Source organism: Pan troglodytes, chromosome 16 (genome assembly GCF_028858775.2).
Source record: "Pan troglodytes isolate AG18354 chromosome 16, NHGRI_mPanTro3-v2.0_pri, whole genome shotgun sequence".
Classification (NCBI taxonomy): domain Eukaryota; kingdom Metazoa; phylum Chordata; class Mammalia; order Primates; family Hominidae; genus Pan; species Pan troglodytes.
In genome coordinates this window covers 33,816,266-33,836,434 of record NC_072414.2, presented here as the reverse complement: position 1 = coordinate 33,836,434, position 20,169 = coordinate 33,816,266, and the positions used below count along the sequence as shown (strand labels likewise).

The 20,169-nt window shown below is 59.6% G+C and overlaps 1 protein-coding gene across 1 annotated transcript in view; it reads left to right on the top strand.

Moving 5' to 3' along the window:
- The window catches only part of SPTBN5 (spectrin beta, non-erythrocytic 5), a 51,244-nt gene that overhangs the window by 29,988 nt on the left and 1,087 nt on the right, over positions 1-20,169 (top strand). Inside the window, exons 34-68 of the mRNA XM_063794784.1 lie at positions 823-1,026; positions 1,206-1,355; positions 1,784-1,888; positions 2,300-2,467; positions 2,933-3,082; positions 3,197-3,388; positions 3,523-3,618; positions 5,447-5,562; positions 5,653-5,767; positions 6,567-6,680; positions 6,820-6,941; positions 7,188-7,350; positions 7,559-7,747; positions 7,990-8,067; positions 8,728-8,900; positions 10,500-10,590; positions 10,732-10,878; positions 11,786-11,923; positions 12,002-12,258; positions 12,457-12,643; positions 12,898-13,110; positions 13,750-13,946; positions 14,067-14,271; positions 14,519-14,713; positions 15,290-15,445; positions 15,708-15,913; positions 16,064-16,253; positions 16,511-16,687; positions 16,773-16,874; positions 17,192-17,323; positions 17,655-17,726; positions 18,135-18,221; positions 18,354-18,445; positions 18,567-18,652; positions 19,469-19,559. Coding sequence (XP_063650854.1) covers positions 823-1,026; positions 1,206-1,355; positions 1,784-1,888; positions 2,300-2,467; positions 2,933-3,082; positions 3,197-3,388; positions 3,523-3,618; positions 5,447-5,562; positions 5,653-5,767; positions 6,567-6,680; positions 6,820-6,941; positions 7,188-7,350; positions 7,559-7,747; positions 7,990-8,067; positions 8,728-8,900; positions 10,500-10,590; positions 10,732-10,878; positions 11,786-11,923; positions 12,002-12,258; positions 12,457-12,643; positions 12,898-13,110; positions 13,750-13,946; positions 14,067-14,271; positions 14,519-14,713; positions 15,290-15,445; positions 15,708-15,913; positions 16,064-16,253; positions 16,511-16,687; positions 16,773-16,874; positions 17,192-17,323; positions 17,655-17,726; positions 18,135-18,221; positions 18,354-18,445; positions 18,567-18,652; positions 19,469-19,559 — 5,156 coding nt within the window. The remainder of the gene's footprint in view (positions 1-822; positions 1,027-1,205; positions 1,356-1,783; positions 1,889-2,299; positions 2,468-2,932; positions 3,083-3,196; positions 3,389-3,522; positions 3,619-5,446; positions 5,563-5,652; positions 5,768-6,566; positions 6,681-6,819; positions 6,942-7,187; positions 7,351-7,558; positions 7,748-7,989; positions 8,068-8,727; positions 8,901-10,499; positions 10,591-10,731; positions 10,879-11,785; positions 11,924-12,001; positions 12,259-12,456; positions 12,644-12,897; positions 13,111-13,749; positions 13,947-14,066; positions 14,272-14,518; positions 14,714-15,289; positions 15,446-15,707; positions 15,914-16,063; positions 16,254-16,510; positions 16,688-16,772; positions 16,875-17,191; positions 17,324-17,654; positions 17,727-18,134; positions 18,222-18,353; positions 18,446-18,566; positions 18,653-19,468; positions 19,560-20,169) is intronic.

Here is a 20,169-nt window from a genome sequence, read left to right as displayed (position 1 = left end):
GCCCTCATGGAGCCCTGCTTCCTGGGGAGATGAGCCCGAAACCCAGAGAATCAGACTGGGACAGTAGGTCCTGGCCACGGGGTGTCCCCGGCATCCCACTGTCCTGGGACCTGGCAGACCAGGAGGCCCAAACTGACACTGCAAAAAGGCTTGAGTTTAGGGACCTAACTCTGCTGATTTGCTAGCAGTGTGAGCTTGAGCAAGGCACTTAACCCTGGGTTTGTCATGCACTTAGAGTTTACAAGACTCTTTGTGCCATTTACCCTTCCTTCCTCCATGCAATGAGATATTTGGACAAGGGCCTGAAGTCCCTCCAGCACCAATCTTGTATAGTTGTACCCAAATCAGCAGAAGACTGTAAGGGTTAAATTAGTAATTCAGAGAACAAGGAGAGCAGTGCAATGTCAAATACCAGGGAAGGCTTTGCCAGGCAAAGGCGGCCAAGGGGTCTTTGAAGAGCAGGTGAACTTTCTTTCCCCATCAAGCAGTCTTGATGGGGCTGATCTTGCGAGCCGCCAGTCCTCTCATGGCCTCATCCAGGTGAGCTCTGTAGAGATGGGAAGGCAGGAGGAACAAAGGGCAGAGATGTGTCATGGTGAGTGTCTGGCTCATGTAGGGGGTTCGTGGTTCTGGGAGGATCGGGTTGGATGAGAACGGAGAAACCAAGTGACAAAGGGCCACACGTGCCTCACCCGAGGCCCTGACCCAGGTCGGCTCGGGCTGTGTGAGTGGACTCAGGTGGGCTGCAGTTGCCTCAGCACCTGATTTCCTGCTGCCCAGCCCAGCCCTCACCCGGCTCTCCCTCCGTGTCCCCGGGATCAGGTGCATGACTACGCCTCCTGGGCAGCCCGCGTGTGCCAGGACCTGAAGGTGGAGGAGAGCTCGCAAGAGCCTAGCAGTGGCCCGCTGAAGCTCAGTGCCCACCAGTGGCTCCGGGCAGAGCTGGAGGCCCGAGAGAAGCTGTGGCAGCAGGCCACCCAGCTGGGCCAGCAGGCACTTCTTGCTGCAGGGACACCCACCAAGGAGGTGGGCCCCCTTCCCTGGTGCCCCCACATACCCTAGCTGACCTAGCCTGTGCCTGGCCACCTGGTGCCCCGTCCTACTGTGCCATGCTGGCCTCTCCTCAGGAGCTTCCCTCAGGATCCAGTCCTCACCTCACCCACACCACCCTCCCCAGCTGAGGCTCCTCATGTGTCCATCCTCAGGTCCAGGAAGAGCTTCGAGCCCTGCAGGACCAGCGGGACCAGGTGTATCAGGCCTGGGCACGGAAGCAAGAGAGGCTGCAGGCCGAGCAGCAGGAGCAGCTCTTCCTCAGAGAGTGCGGCCGCCTGGAGGAGATCCTCGCGGCCCAGGAGGCAGGTCCCCTCCCGCCCTCACACTCCGCTCAGCCTCCTGCTCCTCCTTTCCATTCCCCTCTGTGCTCAGTCCCTTTCCTCCCGCCTCTCTAGCTTTTTCTCTAATATGAGGCAGCTGTGCACAAGTCCTTCCAGGTGGCCATGGTGAAGTGCTGAGGCCCCTGAGCGTCCACTGACATCCCCAGCCCCTATCCCAGACTGAGCCCCGAGGAAGTTGGCTAGAGGCTGGTCATGCTCCCCACATGGTGCAGAGGTTGAGGTGTCGCAGCCTCCCAACCTGGACTCCCACTCCTCACAGCTCCATGCCAAGCTCAGTGGGCACTCCTAAGGCCCTGCCATACCCAGAGTGCCCATGGGCACAGACTGCAGCTGGAGGGGCTGGCTGGCTGGAAGGCTTGGTGGCCTCTTTGACTTTTCTGTGGATCCAGGTCTCCCTGAAAACCAGTGCCTTGGGGAGCTCGGTGGAAGAGGTAGAGCAGTTGATTCGCAAGCACGAGGTCTTCCTGAAGGTTCTGACTGCCCAGGACAAGAAGGTAATGGAGTCAGGAGGCCTGGGCATGGTCAGAATGTGGTGGTCGGGAGAGAGTCCTGAAGGCGGTCACGGGGCGCTTGGTGCGTTCCTGGAGGCAGTGCTGATGAGCCTGCGAGGCTGGGGGCCTGGTTGGGGTTGACTGAGCAAGTTGTATGTGTGGCTCAAGAAGAGGGCCCAGGGGGAGATGGGCCACACTGCAGAGACCCACACGGGGCATTCGGCTCTGTCCACACCGTGTGGTCCTTGGGGAGCAGACTGGTCTGGCTTGTGGCTGGGAGGATCAGACACCCCTCAGCCATATGGGGCTGAGGAAAGGGCTCCGGGGCCCTCAAAGAAAGGACTGTGAGCCCTGCAGTCCAGGCCCTGCCCCAGCCCAGGGTGGGAGAGCAGCAGCTGTGCCCCTGCCCCATAGGAGGCAGCCCTGCGTGAGCGGCTGAAGACGCTCCGGCGCCCCCGGGTGCGGGACCGGCTTCCCATCCTGCTGCAGCGCCGGGTGAGAGTGAAGGAGCTGGCGGAGAGCCAGGGACACGCCCTGCATGCCTCCCTGCTGATGGCCAGCTTCACCCAGGCCGCAACCCAGGTCAGAGGGCACCCCCAGCCCAGGGCCTTCCACTGGAACCACACTCGACAGTTTTCAGCCGCCTTCACACCGCAACACTGTGAGGCGGAAACAGGTTCGGGGGTGGATGGCTTTCCCAGAGGCTGTGCTGGAGCCCAGAACATGGGATCTAAGCCCCTTTGTGTGGAGACCCCACCAGTGTCCCGAGCTCTAGCAGCGCCAGGGCAAGAGAGGTGGGGAAGGGAGCAGAGCAGCCCAGGGCCCCAGGAGTAGGGGCCACACCTCCAAAACGAGAGCCCACCCAAGGCCCTGCCCGGCTGCCTCCTGCAGCAACCTTCCGGAGCTGGAACCTTCAGGGCTCATTTACCAGGTGCTGCCCGCCCCACCCCTGAGGCCAGCCTCCTGGGAATGGCTGGGGGCTAGGCCTGTGGCGTCTGGGGCCTGAGGCTGCAGAACATTGCAGCATTCATGTCCCACCCCCACCAGGCTGAGGACTGGATCCAGGCGTGGGCCCAGCAGCTGAAGGAGCCGATCCCTCCTGGGGACCTGAGAGATAAGCTGAAGCCCCTGCTGAAACACCAGGCCTTTGAGGCTGAAGTCCAGGCCCATGAGGAGGTCATGACCTCTGTTGCCAAGGTAACAACTGGGCCCTCAGCCCCATGCCTGCCCCAAAGTGTGGCCCAGGGGCGATGTCAGTCTTAGGAGGAAGTGAGGCAGGCAAGATGTCCTGTGTCCCCTCTCTCCCTCCAGAAGGGAGAGGCTCTCCTGGCACAGAGTCATCCTCGAGCCGGAGAGGTCTCCCAGCGGCTGCAGGGCCTGCGGAAGCACTGGGAGGACCTGAGGCAGGCAATGGCCCTCAGGGGCCAGGAGCTGGAGGACAGGCGGAACTTCCTGGAGTTCCTGCAGAGAGTGGACCTTGCAGAGGCCTGGATCCAGGAGAAGGTGTAGCCCCAGCTGGGTGGGGGCTGAGAGATGGGGGGAGGAGCCCTCCCTTGACAGGAGGGATCCCCAGCAGCAGGTGCCAGGAGCCTGGGCTGGTGCTCAGAGCGCTCCCTCCCCACCCTCGGCCTTCACAGGAGGTGAAGATGAATGTTGGTGACCTGGGCCAGGACCTGGAGCACTGCCTGCAGCTCCGACGGCGGCTCCGCGAGTTCCGAGGAAACTCGGCCGGGGTAAGGGGGCCTTGCTGGGTAGAGGTTGGCCATGCATCCCGCACTGAAAATCCAACTGAGAGCAGGGAAAGAGTGTGGACTGTAGAGCAGGGAAAGAGTGTGGACTGTAGAGCAGGGCCTGGGCGCCATGCCTGCTCCTCCCATGCCCTCGGGCAGGCTCCCTCCTCTCACCCGCTTTCACTCCTTCCTCTTTAGAATGGGGGTAGCACCCACCTCAGAGGTAAGAGAGCACGTGTGTGGTGGCAGGTACGTGAATCTCTAGCTGTGATAAAACTGCATAGACCTATCCCCCACTGCCACGCACAGATGCATACTTGCAAAAACTGATAAAATCTGAATGAGGTCTGGTCTAGTTGGTAGTATTACACCAACGTCAGCTTTGTGGTTTTAATGTTATCATTATATAGGATGCTGCTGTAAGGGAAGCTGGGGAAGGGCACAGGGACCTCTCTGCAGGACTTTGGCAATTTCCTGGGCATCTATAATTATTTCAAAAAATCTTAAAAAGATAGGACATATGCCTGGATGTGGCAGATAATCAGCGCCCACTTTCAGCGTGACTATTTCAGCGTCTCAGCGTCTTCTCCTCACCCCACACCCGCCCCCTCACACATACACACACCAAACATCTATTTCTCTTATGTGGTATGCAGGGAAAAAAAATGGCAAATGTATTGACAATCAGGTGTTAAAGACCAAATGTGCTAACCTTGTCCCCCGGTACATGTATGTATTACTTTTTAAGAGGCGGCAGTGCTTAAACCTAAGACATCCCTTGTTAATGGTGGAATTTCACAGACGCTGTGCCAGATGCTGTAGTAGGAAGAGAGCTAGACTCTAAAGGAGCTGGGCTTGAATCCTGGCTCTGCCGCAAAGGAGCCAGGTTAGCCTCTGAGCTCTGCTCTGGCATCTATAAAAGGAGGGGAATGTCCTTCCCTGCCTACCTTGCATGAGGCACTTCATAGGAAAGTGCTTTGGAAATTTAAACAAGCTCTACAGATGCCAGAGGCAGGAGATCTGCAATCACACCCTGTGGTGGACCCCCTCCCTGTGTACCTTTAAACCCCATCCAGTGTCCAAGCAGCACCAGCCTCAGCTCAGACGAGTCCTGGGGTGGGGACACCCAAACCCCAGGAAGCCAGAGCTCACTGTTCCATTCCACAACCTCCCTTTGCTTCTCTTCAACCAAGAAGCTGAATTTTCATTTTAAAATTTCTGTGGCTGGGCACAGTGGCTCACGCTTGTAATCCCAGCAGTTTGGGAGGCTGAGGCGGGCAGATCACTTGAGGTCAGGAGTTTGAGACAAGCCTGGCCAACATGGTGAAACCCCGTCTCTACGAAAAATACAAAACTTAGCCAGGCTTGGTGGCAGGCACCTGTAGTGCCAGCTACTCGGGAGGCTGAGGTAGGAGAATCGCTTGAACCGGGGAGGTGGAGGTTGCAGTGAGCTGAGATTGTGCCACTGCAACAACAGTGCAACAGAGGGAGACTAGGCAACAGAGGGAGACTCCATCTCAAGAGAGTCTCTGTTAGTGAGCATGTGCCCACTCTCCCCCTCCTACATGGTACCCAGCGCAGGGATCCCATTTTCTGGCCTTAGAGATGACTCTGGGGCTGCAGGCTCCAAGCTGATCTTGCTCACTTCACCTGGACGGGGTGACCTCAGGGACCTGCCACAGTAGAGGAGGCAGGAGGCAGTTCTTCCCACTGCCCAAATATGCTGTTCCTCGTGCTCCGGGGCCCAGGCATGCTTCCAGTGCCTGCTGAGGTGGGAAGAAGGGGCTCTGCGTGGGGGGTGCCAATGCCCTCACCCATACCTCCCCTGCAGGACACAGTGGGTGATGCCCGCATCAAGAGCATCAGTGACTTGTCACTGCAGCTCAAGAACCGGGACCCTGAGGAAGTCAAGATCATCTGCCAGCGGCGAAGCCAGCTCAACAACAGGCCAGTCCCAGGCTGGGGAGAACCAAAGGGCCGGGAAGAGGGGTGGAAGGCCACCTCAGGCTCCACATGACACCACCACCCCTTGGCCAGGTGGGCGAGTTTCCATGGCAACCTGCTCCGGTACCAGCAGCAGCTCGAAGGGGCCTTGGAGATACACGTGTTGTCCCGAGAGCTGGACAGTGTCACCAAGAGGATTCAGGAGAAGGTACGTGGTGGAAAGAGGTCCCAGTGGTGGCTGTGAGCAAATGCAATCGGGGGAGGGGGCGCTGCCTAGAGTCTCCTATGCATCTCCCCCCTCACTGGCCTCTCCTGTTCAGCTGGGTACTTGGAGATGGGTCCCAGCAGGTCTGCACCAGGGACATCTGATGGGCTGGCCCTCAGGATCAACTCAGGGCCATAGAAGCACCCATTGCAAGCTCAGTGGGGGCTTCCCTGTCTCCTTTCTCCCCCAGATCTGGTCCCCAGATACATGGCAGGTCCAGAGGCCAGAAAACACACTCTGTTTCCTCCCATCCCTGAGGAAGCCCAAACCCTTGGGAGGTTTGCCCTGGGACTGTGTACACAACCACAGAGCCCCGGGCTGGAATCTGGCAGAGTTAGAACCTGGTCTAGGAAGCCCTCGTGTGAAACAGGTGCTGCTGCCTGTGCTGGGCATGCCTGGCTGTTTCCTCCGCTGGCTTCTGCCCTCAAATGACGGCACAGGCCTGTCTGTCCATCCTTGCTCTATTTTCTTTTTCGCTCCTCAAGGGATGAGAGTTGAGTGAGACTGTACAGGGAAGCAGCACACATGTGAGGTTCTTCCCTCAGAGGAGACTCCAAATCTAGAGTTGCTCCTCAGAATCGTCCCCCTCACGTAAGGAAGAGATCTCTGGCCCTCAAAGCCAGGGCCAGGAAATCACGCTGGGGACTTGCTGTGCACACAGAAGCCACTGGTTGGGCCCTTTGCCAGGAGGGAGGAGCCGAAGCAAAGGCCCAGCAGGTAACTGGCCGTGCCGCTCCTCCAGGAAGCCCTGATCCAGGCCCTGGACTGTGGGAAAGATCTGGAGAGCGTGCAGAGGCTGCTGCGGAAACACGAGGAGCTGGAGCGGGAAGTGCACCCCATCCAGGCCCAGGTGGAGGTGCGCAGCTGGCTGTAGAGCTGGGCCCAGGGCATCTCCTCAGTAGGACCCTGGGCACAAGTGGGGAGGAGGGGCTTTGGGATGCCAGGGTGGCCCAGAGCTCCCCTGCCCCAGCCTCTGACCCCGGCTTCCCCCACAGTCCCTAGAGCGTGAAGTGGGCCGCCTCTGCCAAAGAAGCCCTGAGGCAGCCCACGGCCTCAGGCACAGGCAGCAGGAGGTGGCCGAGAGCTGGTGGCAGCTCCGGAGCAGGGCCCAGAAGTGGTATGAACCCGCAGGCCTTGCCCTCGCCGACCCATCCTCCAGCATCTCAGTCCCCACACCTCCCCTCAGCGCCTGTGTTCCCCTAGGATTCCTTCTCCACCCTTCAAATAACTGTACTGTCCTCCCAGTAACTCCAAGCCTGTGGGCCCTCCTGTGGTTGAGGGGATTAAGGGACAGAAGACACCAGTGGGCATGGGGGAGAGGGGTTCGAAGGCCTGACGACTAGCTGATGAGTGCTGTGGGCAGGAGGGAGGCGCTGGATGCCTTGCACCAAGCTCAGAAACTCCAGGCAACGCTGCAGGAATTGCTGGTCAGCGCCCAGAGGCTGCGGGTTCAGATGGACACGAGCCCCGCTCCTCGCAGCCCTGTGGAAGCCCGGCGTATGTTAGAAGAGCATCAGGAGTGCAAGGTGAACGGGCAGCTGGCCCAAGCCTTTCCCAGGCTCTCACCTCCGCCCTGCCCTCCCCTCCCCTTCCTCTTATCTCCTTGCTCTTGGGCCCCCTGAGTGTCCCGCCCTGCCTATCTCCTCCAGCCTCCCACTCAGCTGCTTCCCCACCTCTCTCCTGCCTGCTGGGCTGCTTCCAGCCCCCAGTGATCTGAGCCCAGTCCTGTTCCAGGCCGAGCTGGACTCCTGGACAGACAGCATCAGCCTGGCCCGAAGCACTGGGCAGCGACTGCTCATAGCGGGGCACCCCTTCAGCTCCGACGTTCGCCAGGTGCTGGCTGGCTTAGAACAGGAGCTGAGCAGCCTGGAAGGGGCCTGGCAGGAGCATCAGCTACAGCTGCAGCAGGCCCTGGAGCTACAGGCAGGCACAGTCCCATCCCCAGCCTGCATCTTGCCCCCCCGCCCAACAGGGCCTGCACTGACCCCACAGCCTCTGGTCAAGGCTAAGACTGGAGGGGCTGCTGTGCCAGGGACTTCCCCACCACTCAGCACTCTTGCCTCCCAGGACCCTGGTTCCCTAACCTGTGCCACTGGAAACAGTCACTCCAACTGCAGTGGCTGGACCTTCCGCCGACTGTCTCTTGCCTTTTCCTTTGTTCTCAGCTGTTTCTGAGCTCAGTGGAGAAGGTGGAACGTTGGCTTTGCAGCAAGGAAGACTCCCTAGCCAGTAAGGGTCTATGGGTAGGTGCCCAGCAGGAATGGGCAGGAGGGGGGAATTACAAGAGCAGCATTAGGGGTCAAACCAGCCAGTGCTGCCTGAGCTCCCTAGGCCAGGGATCCTCCCCTTCTGGGCCATCTCCCCACCCTGGGCCACATCCGTCACTGGGCAGTTACTTACCCGTCATCTAGAGCAGTTCCCATGCAGCTGTGGGCAGGCCCCACCGCGAACACCAAGGAGCTTCTAGAGTGCCTGTGTGGGCCTGACCCATTCTTGCCACCTCACCCCTGCCCTCCTTGCTTCCCAAATGCCTAGAGGTTGGCTTTTCCCGCCACTGCCCCAACCCTGAAGCAGACGAGTGTAACTTATAGGAGACCTCAGAGGATAACTGGGGACTAACATGGTCCTCCAGGGAGTGCAGAGGAGGGAGCTTTCACCTTACATGAAAAAGCTCTGCTTGCCTCAGAGATTCTGGCTCTTGATCCCTATCCCAAATGCCTCCCCTGGCTGGGAATCACTGTCCTAAAGCTGGAAACAGCCTTGAGGGATGCGAGGGATGTGTTTGGGCGGAGCAGCCGCTCTGTGGATGAGCATTTGGTAGGATGGTTCTAGGTGGAAAGGCAGGTAGCCTGGGATGGGAGGGGGAGGCTCATGGACAGTATTGGGTTCCCCACTCCCACCAGGACCCCTTCGCCCCCATGGAGCCCCTTCTGTGGAAGCACAAGATGCTGGAGCGGGACCTGGAGATGCAGGCGGGAAAGATCAGTGCTCTGGAGGCCATGGCCCGCGGCCTGCACCAGGGTGGGCACCCCGAGGCCCAGAGTGCCCTGGGCAGGTGCCAGGCCATGCTTCTGAGGTAGTGGTGGCTCTGGGGTGAGGGGTGCTGTGGGCGGGCTGGCACAGGCATCTGGCATCCCGCTTCTTCCCTTCCCACCCTTCCACTTCTTGGCCCAGGCTCACCAGCCTTGTCCAAGGACTGAGGTCAGATGCCGGGGGTCCCCACCACCCCTGGCCCTGCAATGTGTCTGCCTGTTATGGACATCAAACACCACGTGGAAAATCCCACTTCCTTCTTCATTCCGTTGAGATAAAAGGGAGTTTAAAGAGAGGCTTATGCTAGGAGACCAAGAGGAAACCATCTGACGAAACGGAAGGTCACAGGGCACAGAGGTCAAGCATCGGCCTTCCAGGGTCACAGTCCTGAGTCCCTGTGCTGCCCACTAATGGCAGGACTCAGACAAGTTCCTCCTCACTGCAGCTGAGCCTCACATCCCGGGCTTTAACAGCTGTGATGAGGACGAAAGCATGGTGCTGGCCCCACAGGCAGGCTAGCAGAAGTCTTAGCTCATCTAACTGAAGTTCAGACACAGATGCACGTGACCTGCATGGCCCATGAGACCCCAGCTCTGCAGTTTTTTTTCCCTGTAAAAGCTCATCGGGTTTGGCTGCTTCATGCAGCTCCTCAGACTTTTAGATCAAGGCAGATATGGTCAAAAGCCAGATCCCAGACTGGTGGGGGCTTTTGTCCTTCTCAGCCGATCAGAGCCAACCAGCACCCACAAATGCCATGGCTCCTTGTGCTGGTGTCCTGGCAGTGGTCGGGGCCACCCCCTCTCCATTCTTGCAGGTGGACCACACCTGGGTACCTGTGGAGGTCTTTGAATTAACAGAATGCAAACTTTGCTTTGCTGGTCTCTGTCACCACCCCCTCCCCCAGTCACCTTAGGTGGTTCCTGGCAGGCTCAGCTTCCCCCAGCACAGTGCCACCCTGACTTCTAGCCCCTGGCTTCTGCCCTCCTGCAGGAGGCAGATCGTCCCCCTGTGCTTGTGTCTGCCCCAGTTGCCTCCTCTCATAAGGTCACACTGGATTAGGACCCACCCATATGACCTCATTTTCACTTAATTACCTCTTTTAAAGACGCTGTCTCCAAAAACACTTCTGGAGTTAGGCCTTCAACATAAGAACTCAGGGGTACAGGCTGGGTGCAGTAGTTCACGCCTGTAAACCCAGCACTTTGGGAGGCCGAGGTAGGTGGATCATTTGAGGTCAGGAGTTCAAGACCAGCCTGGCCAACATGGGGAAACCCTGCCTCTACTAAAAATACAAAATTTAGCTGGGCCTGGAGGTGTGAGCCTATAGTCCTAGCTACTCGGGAGGCTGAGGCAGAAGAATTGCTTGAACCCGGGAGGTGGAGGTTGCAGTGAGCTGAGATTGTGCCACTGCACTCCAGCCCGGGTGACAGAGTGAGACTCTGTCTCAAAAACAAAAACAAACTTCGGGGTACAAAATCCGGCGCATAACAGACACAAATACAGAGGGGGAGTGCAATGTACCTTTATTCCAAAGGAAACTCCAGACTCGGAGTATATTCATACCTGAGAAAGCCTAGGCTGGACGGGCACCCCACCTGGCCCCGGGGGTGGCTCCAGGCCCATGAGCCTCTCCTCCTGGCAGGAAGGAGGTGCTCTTCAGGCAAGCCGGGACCCGCCGCCATCGCCTGGAGGAGCTCCGGCAGCTGCAGGCCTTCCTGCAGGACTCCCAGGAGGTTCGCCTCACTTGGAGAGGGAGGTGGTCATGGTGGGGAAGGAGTCGACCCAGGGAAAGGCCACCCTTCCTCTGGGGTATCTCAGAGGTCAGGGGAAGGGGAAAGCCCTGGACAGCAGGCCTGTCCTCCCCACGTGCCCAGGTGGCTGCGTGGCTGAGGGAGAAGAACCTGGTGGCCTTGGAGGAGGGTTTGCTGGACACAGCCATGCTGCCAGCACAGTTACAGAAGCAGCAGAATTTCCAGGCGGAGCTGGACGCGAGCATGCACCAACAGCAGGAGCTGCAGCGGGTGAGGCCCTGCAGGCAGGAGGGTGGTGGGACAGCTCTCCAGGCAGAACACAGGACAGTGCCCCAGAGCTGGTGCTGAACCACAGTAACGGTGGCCAGCGTTATCCAGTACTTTCTGTGTGCAGGCACCTGGCTAAGCGGTTGTTTAGGCAGAAGTGTAGTGAGAAGAAGTTGCTTTCCGGCGGGGGGGGGGGGGGGGGGGTGCGGGGGGGCACCCTCTCCAAAAATGGCACCTTTTCAGTAATTTTAAAGATAACATTTTGATGTGAACAGGACATAGCCACCAGTCCTGTGAGCGAAGGAGTCAAAACATAGCCACTTTGAGACAGGGTCTTGCTCTGTCACCCAGGCTGGAGTGCAGTGGCAAGATCTCAGCTCACTGCAACCTCTGCCTCCCAGGCTCAAGTGATCTTCCCAGCTCAGCCTCCCAAGTAGCTGGGATCACAGGCCCACACTACTACATCCAGCTACTTTTTTGTATTTTTGGTAGAGATGGGGTTTTGCCATGTTGTCCAGGCTGGTGTCAAACTCCTGAGCTCAGGCGATCCACCTGCCTCAGCCTCCCAAAGTGCTGGGATTACAGGAATGAGCCACTGTGCCCAGCATAGCACTTTTTAAAACATTCTCTTTTCCACCTGCAAAGGCAGGTCCTGACCCCAGGCTGGCTCCCTCTGATATAAATCACCCTGCTAAGTATTTTATATGACTTATCTCATTTAAATAAAATAACCATTATTTTCTCTATGATACGGATGAGGAAAATGAGGCTTAGGTAAAGAAAGTTGCTCAAGATCATGCAGCTGGACCGCAGGGACTCTGCAGCTCTAGTGCTGGTGGTCAGAGTCAACACAAGTCCCTGGTACCGGCAGTCCTGAGTCCACAAGGTGTGTTTCATGTTGTGGCTGCAGGAGGGACAGAGGCTGCTGCAGGGGGGCCACCCAGCCTCGGAGGCCATCCAGGAGCGACTGGAGGAGCTGGGAGCACTCTGGGGTGAGCTGCAAGACAACTCCCAGAAGAAGGTGGCCAAGCTCCAGAAGGCCTGTGAGGTGAGGTTGTGCAGGCCGAGGGGTGGCTGGCCGGGCTCCAGGCCACTCCCCTCCTGCCTACCTCACTTTCTACCCTAGGCCCTGCGTCTGCGGCGGAGCATGGAGGAACTGGAGAACTGGCTGGAGCCCATCGAGGTTGAGCTGAGAGCCCCCACTGTGGGCCAGGCCCTGCCTGGGGTGGGTGAGCTCCTGGGCACACAGAGGGAGCTGGAGGCAGCAGTGGACAAGAAAGCTAGGCAGGCTGAGGCACTGCTGGACCAGGCCCAGGCCTTTGTGAGGGAAGGCCACTGCCTTGCCCAAGATGTGGAAGAGCAGGCCCGGCGGCTGCTTCAGAGGTAGATCCACCCGTGCCCTCAGCTTCTCTTCCCTGCCTTCCTGGAGGGACCCCCACCCCTGCCTTCTTAACTGATGTCTTCTCACTTTCTCCCCTTGCCCATGGTGAGGGCCACAGCTGGGTGATCTGTGTCACCAGGTATCCCTAATACTGACACCCTGGTCCCTGCCTCCCTTGGTCCCACCCTCCACCGCTGCAGGTTCAAGAGCCTGAGGGAGCCCCTGCAGGAGCGCAGGACGGCCCTGGAGGCCCGGAGCCTCCTCTTGAAGTTCTTCAGGGACGCCGACGAGGAAATGGCCTGGGTGCAGGAGAAGCTGCCTCTGGCCGCTGCCCAGGACTATGGCCAGAGCCTGAGTGCGGTGCGGCACCTGCAGGAGCAGCACCAGGTGTGGGCCCACCCGGGGAGGGCCGGCCTCGCACGTGAGCAGGGCTTCTCAGCCAAGGAAATGGCACTCTCTGTGGCCCAGCCAGGAACTCTCTGCCTGTGGGGGCTTTTGGGATGCCCTGGATTCTTTGGGAGTCATGGGGACAGGGAACTCCTTGGGGACAAGTTAGTGGGGTCCCGTGAAACTTCAAGCACAACTGTGGGAGTCCCCCAAGGGTCAGCAACATCCGCATCCTCCTGCCTCCTCCCCCACAGAACCTGGAGAGTGAGATGAGCAGCCACGAGGCTCTGACCCGGGTGGTGCTGGGCACTGGGCACAAGCTGGTTCAGGCTGGGCACTTTGCCGCCCACGAGGTGGCCGCCCGGGTGCAGCAGCTGGAGAAGGCCATGGCCCACCTGCGGGCAGAGGCGGCGCGGAGGCGGCTTCTGCTGCAGCAGGCTGAGGAGGCCCAGCAGTTTCTGACTGAGGTGAGGGGAGTGATGGGCAGGGCACAGCAGGCAGGCCTGGAACACAGGGCGAGTGCGGCCGGGAGGTCACTCCGGGGCTCCTGGCCTGGGCACCTTTCGTCTCCTCCACTCAGTGGTCTCCTGCCCCCAAGGGCTTCCTTCCACATGTTTCCCAGAACACAGCTGCTGTCTGGGTTGGCTTTTGTCTTTTTTCCCTCTAGATCAGTGGTTCTCAACCAGGGCTTTACATGAGAATCACCTGGAACCTTCACTCGGACGATTATACCTCAATTACTTCACGATGGTGAATACAATTGTAAAGGAAGAAAAACTGAAGTCAATAGGCTAATAAATGAGAGGGAGAAACACTGCAAGGAATATTTGCTAAAACTTGGTTTTAAGTGACAAAATCTATGCCTATGAACCAAGAATAAAATGTCTATTTTGCATGGAAAAAACAATCACCTGGACCCTTTACAAAACACTGCCGCTCTGGCTGTGTTCCAGACCAGATGAGGCTGCTTAGGAGTGGGGCCAGGCCGAGGGAGCATGACAGCTCCCAGGTGATTCCCCTGTGCAGCCAGGCTGAGAATCGTGGCTGTAAATCCTGAGCCCTGGAGGGTGCCCCGGGAAAACGGATCTCCACTCTGTCACCCCCAGCTCCTGGAGGTGGGATCCTGGCTGGCTGAGCGGGGCCATGTCCTGGACAGCGAGGACATGGGCCACAGTGCTGAAGCCACACAGGCCCTTCTGCGGCGGCTGGAGGCCACCAAGAGAGACCTGGAAGCGTTCAGCCCACGCATCGAGCGGCTGCAGCAGACAGCAGCACTCCTGGAGAGCAGGAAGAACCCAGAAAGGTGGGCGGAAGCCACACCATCCGGGAAGGAGCAGAGAGAAGCCCCCTACAAAGATGGCAGGAGACTGCTCCAGCCTGGAAAGGAAGGGCTGCAGTCCAGACTGTCACTCTCTTCCCACAGCCCCAAGGTGCTAGCCCAGCTGCAGGCAGTTCGGGAGGCCCACGCAGAGCTGCTGCGGAGGGCGGAGACCAGGGGGCACGGCCTGCAGGAGCAGCTGCAGCTACACCAGCTGGAGCGAGAGACCCTGCTCCTCGACGCCTGGCTGACCACCAAGGCGGCCACCGCCGAGTCCCAGGACTACGGGCAGGACCTGGAGGGTGTCAAGGTGAGTTACTCCTGAGCAAACCTCACGGGGAGTGGGCAGAGGCTGAGGAAGGCCTGCCTTGGGATGAAAGGGTTGCTGGGGAGTCAGCAGAAAGGAGCCTGGAGAGGGTGTCCTAGGGAGGATCCCGATGGTTCCAGAACCTGGGCTGAGGGATTTCAGAGCCATCAGAGTCTGCTGAGCTCTTCATGAGCTTTGAGAGCTCATGATACCATCTCGAGTGACCCTGCTGGGCCTCATACCTTTGCAGGTGCTGGAAGAGAAGTTTGATGCTTTCAGAAAGGAAGTGCAGAGCCTGGGCCAGGCCAAGGTGTATGCCCTGAGGAAGTTGGCAGGCACCCTGGAGCGGGGTGCACCCAGGCGCTATCCCCACATCCAAGCCCAGATGAGCCGCATTGAGGCCGCTTGGGAGAGGTTGGACCAAGCAATAAAAGCCCGCACAGAGGTAGGTGATCACAGGCCGGGCCAAGCTAAGGGGTGTCAGAGTCTTCAAAAAATCCCTCTAAGCCCTCCTTACCACAGGCTTTGGTTCCAACAAGACACACACCCTGCTGGCCTCAAGTGAATGTGCTTTCTCCCTCACCTGCTCAGCTTTCTTCCAGGAATTGGCTGCAGCCCAGGACATTCCATCTCTGTAGGTCCTGGGCTGGGGCTGCCTCCTGAGCTGACCCGGTCCCCCAGCCCCATGAGAGGCACTGCAGGTGGTACTGCCAGGGTCAGCCAGATCCCCGAGAACCAGCCTGCTCCCTCACGTGGACCCAACACCTCGCATCTGCCTTTCCCTGAGATGCACGAGGCCCTCTCCTCTCCCAGCCCTCCCCACCCCCTGGCCTGCCGCAGACCCATATCATCACGTTCACTGAGGGCTGCAGCATGGAGGATGGTTTCTGTACCTGGGGACACATCAAGCCCCATGGTCCTCCTTGTTCAAAAGGAGGTGGCCCAGAAGGCCATGTCTCCAGGGAGAAAGGAATCCTGGGAGCAGAGAACAGCCCTGAGCAGGTCCTTTCTCCTCTCCCAGAACTTGGCTGCAGCCCATGAGGTCCACAGCTTTCACCAGGCAGCGGCTGAGCTCCAGGGAAGGATGCAGGAGAAGACGGCCCTGATGAAGGGAGAGGACGGAGGCCACAGCCTGTCATCTGTGCGGACCCTGCAGCAACAGCACAGGCGCCTGGAGGTGAGGCCCACGCCCTGCAGCCTGCCTGTCTGAGCCCCTGCCCGAAGGCGGTGGCTGAGGGGACCTATCTCAGCCCTCCCACCCCAGCCTGCTTCAGCCTCTTCTCCAGAAACCCAGATCCTTCCCCGAGGGGCCCTAGGACTTGGCCCAGCTTGTGCAGCAGAGTGGAGGTGGTTCCTCAGAGAGGCCTGGTGCTCCTGAATGCAGAGCACGCATCGGCTCAGTGCGGGGACTGAGGCCTGATCTCATGCTCTGGTTGCAGAGAGAGCTGGAAGCTATGGAGAAGGAGGTGGCACGGGTACAGACGGAGGCCTGCCGACTGGGCCAGCTACATCCTGCAGCTCCGGGGGGCCTGGCCAAGGTGCAGGAGGCCTGGGCCACCCTGCAGGCGAAGGCCCAGGAGCGAGGCCAGTGGCTGGCACAGGCTGCACAGGGCCATGCCTTCCTCGGGCGCTGCCAGGAACTGCTGTAGGTGTCCTACCTCAGCTGCCGGCTCAGCTCTACCCTGTGGGGTGGGGGTATCCTGGCTCTTGGGGGAGCTGGACCCTCCCTCCCCTGCTCCCCAGCTCCCCAGCTCCCCAGGCAGCCCTGACAACAGCTCCCTTCCCTGCCCCACAGAGCATGGGCACAGGAGAGGCAGGAGCTGGCGTCCTCCGAGGAGCTGGCTGAGGACATGGCGGGGGCTGAGCAGCTCCTTGGGCAGCATGAAGAGCTGGGGCAAGAAATCAGGGAGTGCCGCCTTCAAGCCCAGGACCTGCGGCAGGAAGGACAGCAGCTGGTGGACAACAGCCACTTCATGTCTGCGGAGGTGTGAACTCAGAGGGTGGGCCTGGGGTTGGGCTGGGGATACAGCCTGATTGCCCAGGGCCTCAGGGCCCCTCACAGGCATGGAAACCAGCGGGAAAGGAAGGCTGGGCGCAGGCAGGGAGAGAGGCTGGGAAGGGGCAGGTGTGGGTCTCACAGCCTTCCCTCTGCACTTCCATTAACACTTGGCTCTCCAGCCCTGCCCTGCCCATGGTGGGAACCCTACCCAAGCTGTCACCCATAGCAGCCCGTCCCCACCAGGTGACAGAGTGCCTGCAGGAGCTGGAAGGGCAGCTGCAGGAGCTGGAGGAGGCTTGGGCCCTGCGCTGGCAACGCTGTGCCGAGAGCTGGGGCCTGCAGAAGCTTCGGCAGAGGCTGGAGCAGGCTGAGGCCTGGCTGGCCTGCCGGGAGGGCCTCCTGCTGAAGCCTGACTATGGGGTGAGTGGGGGTCCTGCCCCTTAGCTGGCTACCAGGCTCTGGGTGCCCCCCAAGCTGGGCCTCACCTGAACATGCTTCTCCCCAGCACTCAGTGTCAGATGTGGAGTTGCTGCTGCACAGACACCAGGACTTAGAAAAGCTGCTGGCAGCCCAGGAAGAGAAGTTTGCCCAAATGCAGAAGACAGAGGTGACGACTGCCTCGGCTAGGGGCTGAGGGCTGGTGGGGGAACAGTCCCTCTCAGCCTGCAAGTCAGTGTCTCCCAGGGCACTGAGCCCTCACCCGGCCCTGCCTTACCTGCTCCTTTCCCTGGCCAGCTGCGGTGGTGGGAGAGGCACCATTGTGGACTGGGTGTGAGCCTCTAGAGCCAAAGCTGAAAGAGCTAGTGATGGGGAGGCAGGCCCCCTCTGACCGGGAGGGCTGGGGGAGGGGAGGTAGACGGGAACCCGAGGTGTGGCTGGTCTCCCTGACCTGGCTCACCTTGCCCACCTTGCCCACTCCCAAAGATGGAACAGGAGCTCCTGCAGCCACAGGAGCTGAAGCCCGGGAGAGCTGGCAGCTCGCTGACATCCTTTCAGTGGAGGCCCTCTGGACACCAGGGGCTAGGAGCACAGCTGGCTGAGACGAGGGACCCCCAGGCAGGTGTCCCCATGGGGCTGCAGGCACCCCCGCCGTGGTCTCCCTGGAGCATGCAGTGGGGCTGGGGCTGTGGGGGTGAGGGCCCACACCCTGGAGCCAGTGCTGGGAGCCCGGGCACAGGAGCTGAAGGTCATTAGGAATAAAGATGGCTGTCTACAGCCATACCACCCTGAACATGCCCGATCTCATCTGATCTTAGAAGCTAAGCAGGGTCAGGCCTGGTTAGTACTTGGATGGGAGGAATAAAGAGAGCCGGGGGCAGTGGGTGCCTTGCCCACCTTCCTGAGGGTGCTGGTCCTGACATTTCTGGGCCCCATCTTGCATTTTCAGGATGCAAAGGGTACCCCCACCATGGAGGGGTCTTTGGAGTTCAAGCAGCACCTGCTGCCTGGCGGGAGGCAGGTGAGTGCCTGGAGATTCCTTCTCCAGGCAGCTCCCCACTTGCAGCAGCACTTGAGTGGCTCAAAGAGCCATCTGGGCCTGGCACCCTTGCACTGTGAACTTGGGCAGATGCCACCCCCCACCATGCTGTCCAGGCAGTTTGGCTCCTTGGGACCCTTCCCAGCTTCTGCCACCGCCCCCACCTACCCACCCCCCCAGGAGGTGCTGGGATTCCTCCTCCCCACCTGCTCTTCCCCTTCTGCTTGGTTTCCCCTCAGAGCCCCTCTGTGGCTTCCCTTTCCCCATTGGGACTTTGGTCCAATCCACCGCTTTTCCTGGGAAGCTCCACACACACGGTGAGGCGTGGACAGGCCCTAGCTCTGGCTTCCTGCGTGTGGCTCATGTGACCTTCCCGCCTCCTCTCCACAGCCTAGCTCGAGCTCTTGGGACAGCTGCCGCGGGACCTTGCAGGGCAGCTCTCTGAGCCTGTTCCTGGATGAGAGGATGGCAGCGGAGGTACCAGGCGGGGTAGGGGAGATGCAGACATCAGGGTGCTGGGAAACAAGGCAGAGGGGCCCCAGGACAGAGGGATCCCACAGGGAAAAGCTGAGATGGCCGCAGTGACACCTGCCTCTCATCTCTCCTCAGAAAGTAGCTTCCATAGCCCTCCTTGACCTCACAGGAGCCTGGTGTGAGAGGCTGCGGGGCTGCCATGGCAGGAAACACACATTCTCCTTAAGGTAAGCGGAGAGACATGGACTCCAGCATCGCCCCCAGCAGCCACCTGGCTCAGCGGGGGCTGGAGGCGTGGGGGTCCCCAAAGGGACAGTGGAGTTTGACCTGTGACTGTGTGGGTGCCAGGCTGACCAGTGGGGCAGAGATCCTGTTTGCAGCACCGTCCGAAGAGCAGGCTGAGAGCTGGTGGCGAGCCCTGGGCAGCACTGCAGGTGGGCTTCAGGGGAAGGATGCGGGGAGGGCGGCCGACTCCCTGGGCCCCAAGCTCCTGGGCCCCTAGTGTTTTATGCATCCTAGGGAGGTTTCACAGTTAGCATCTCTAACCTCCAAGAAGTGGGACTTACTGTTTTTTCTCAAAGAATTTAGGTCCTCGAGAGGTTACGCAACTTGCCCAAGATCACACAGCTAATTAGCAGAGATGGGGCCAGTTTTGAACCCCCAGCTGTGTCCTGGTCCTGTTCTGCCCCTTTTGGAGTCTGCCACTCAGACTGCCCCAAGCCCTTCCTGCCAGAATCCTCATGGACTGTGTTCCTCCAAGGGCTTTCCAGGCTCCGTTCTGTCTGATCTGGGTGCTTCTCTAACCTTCTAGTCCTCAGACAACTTTGAATGTCACCACCCTTGAGTTGTTTTGCAGACAGTAAGCAAGCCAGGTTCTACTTGGAGGAATATATAGAGACAACCCTTTGGACTTTCTTCCGTGGTCAGTGTGCTCTGCTGAGGCTCCGTGTGGACAGTGTGTTCAGGGAATGCGTCTGGGATCCTAGCTCTGTCTCTGGTTCCCCTGGACTCTCCTCCCAAAAGAGTCTGTCTTCCCAGAAGCCCAAAGGGATCTTGAGTTGTTCGACATTCCAGAATCCCCCACCTCCTAAGAAAGGCTCAGCCTTTCTTAACTCACCTGTGAGGAGTTTCCTAAGAGGCAGGACGCATGGGGGAAAAACCTGCCCACAAGTGCTCAGCCCGCCCCACACCCCCACGTGGGAAGGGCCTGGCATGGCCAGGCTAACAGTGGTTATTCCCTTGCTCTGCAGCCCAGAGTCTGAGCCCAGAACTCAAAGCCAAACCTGTCAGCTCTCTGAATGAGTGCACGACCAAGGATGCCTGGCCTGGATGTCTACTCAGGTGGGACACCTGGGTGGGGGAAGCAGGGCGGGGAGCCCTGGGCTTCAGTGGCTGGCAGGCGCTGTCCTCTGAAGCCTGAGGTTCTGGGCCTCAGACTTACTCTGTTGGGCTGTAGGGAAATGCTATTGGAACCCTCAGCTGCCCCTGCCCACTCTCAGCTGAGAGGAATCCAGGCCACAAAGCCCAGATTTCCACAGACTCGACAGTGGTCCCCTCCCAGGGCTCACTCCATGCTCTGGTGTGGGGACCCTGTAGACGAAGCTGCCCAGGCTCCCTGTGCCCTTCCTGCTCGGCTGCTTGTGGGAGGAGCACCCAGGTTTCCCTCTGCCCAGTGCTGAGAGCCTGCCTGGGTTTGTTTCCCATGCACTCCTCACTTTCCTCCCTCAAGGCACAGCACATTGGCAGGACGGCCAGACCCTGCCCCACACTTGTTCCAACCCGTTCTCTACCTGGTCCTCCCCTGCTTTCCCCAATCCCCACTCCATGGCAATGGAGAGGGCCAGCATGTCCCGGCCTGCAGGCCAGGGAGGAGATGCGAAGGTGGATGTGCGGGGGCAGGAGGCTCTTACCTGGCTCCTCAGTCCCTCCTTGTAGATCCCAGCATCATTTC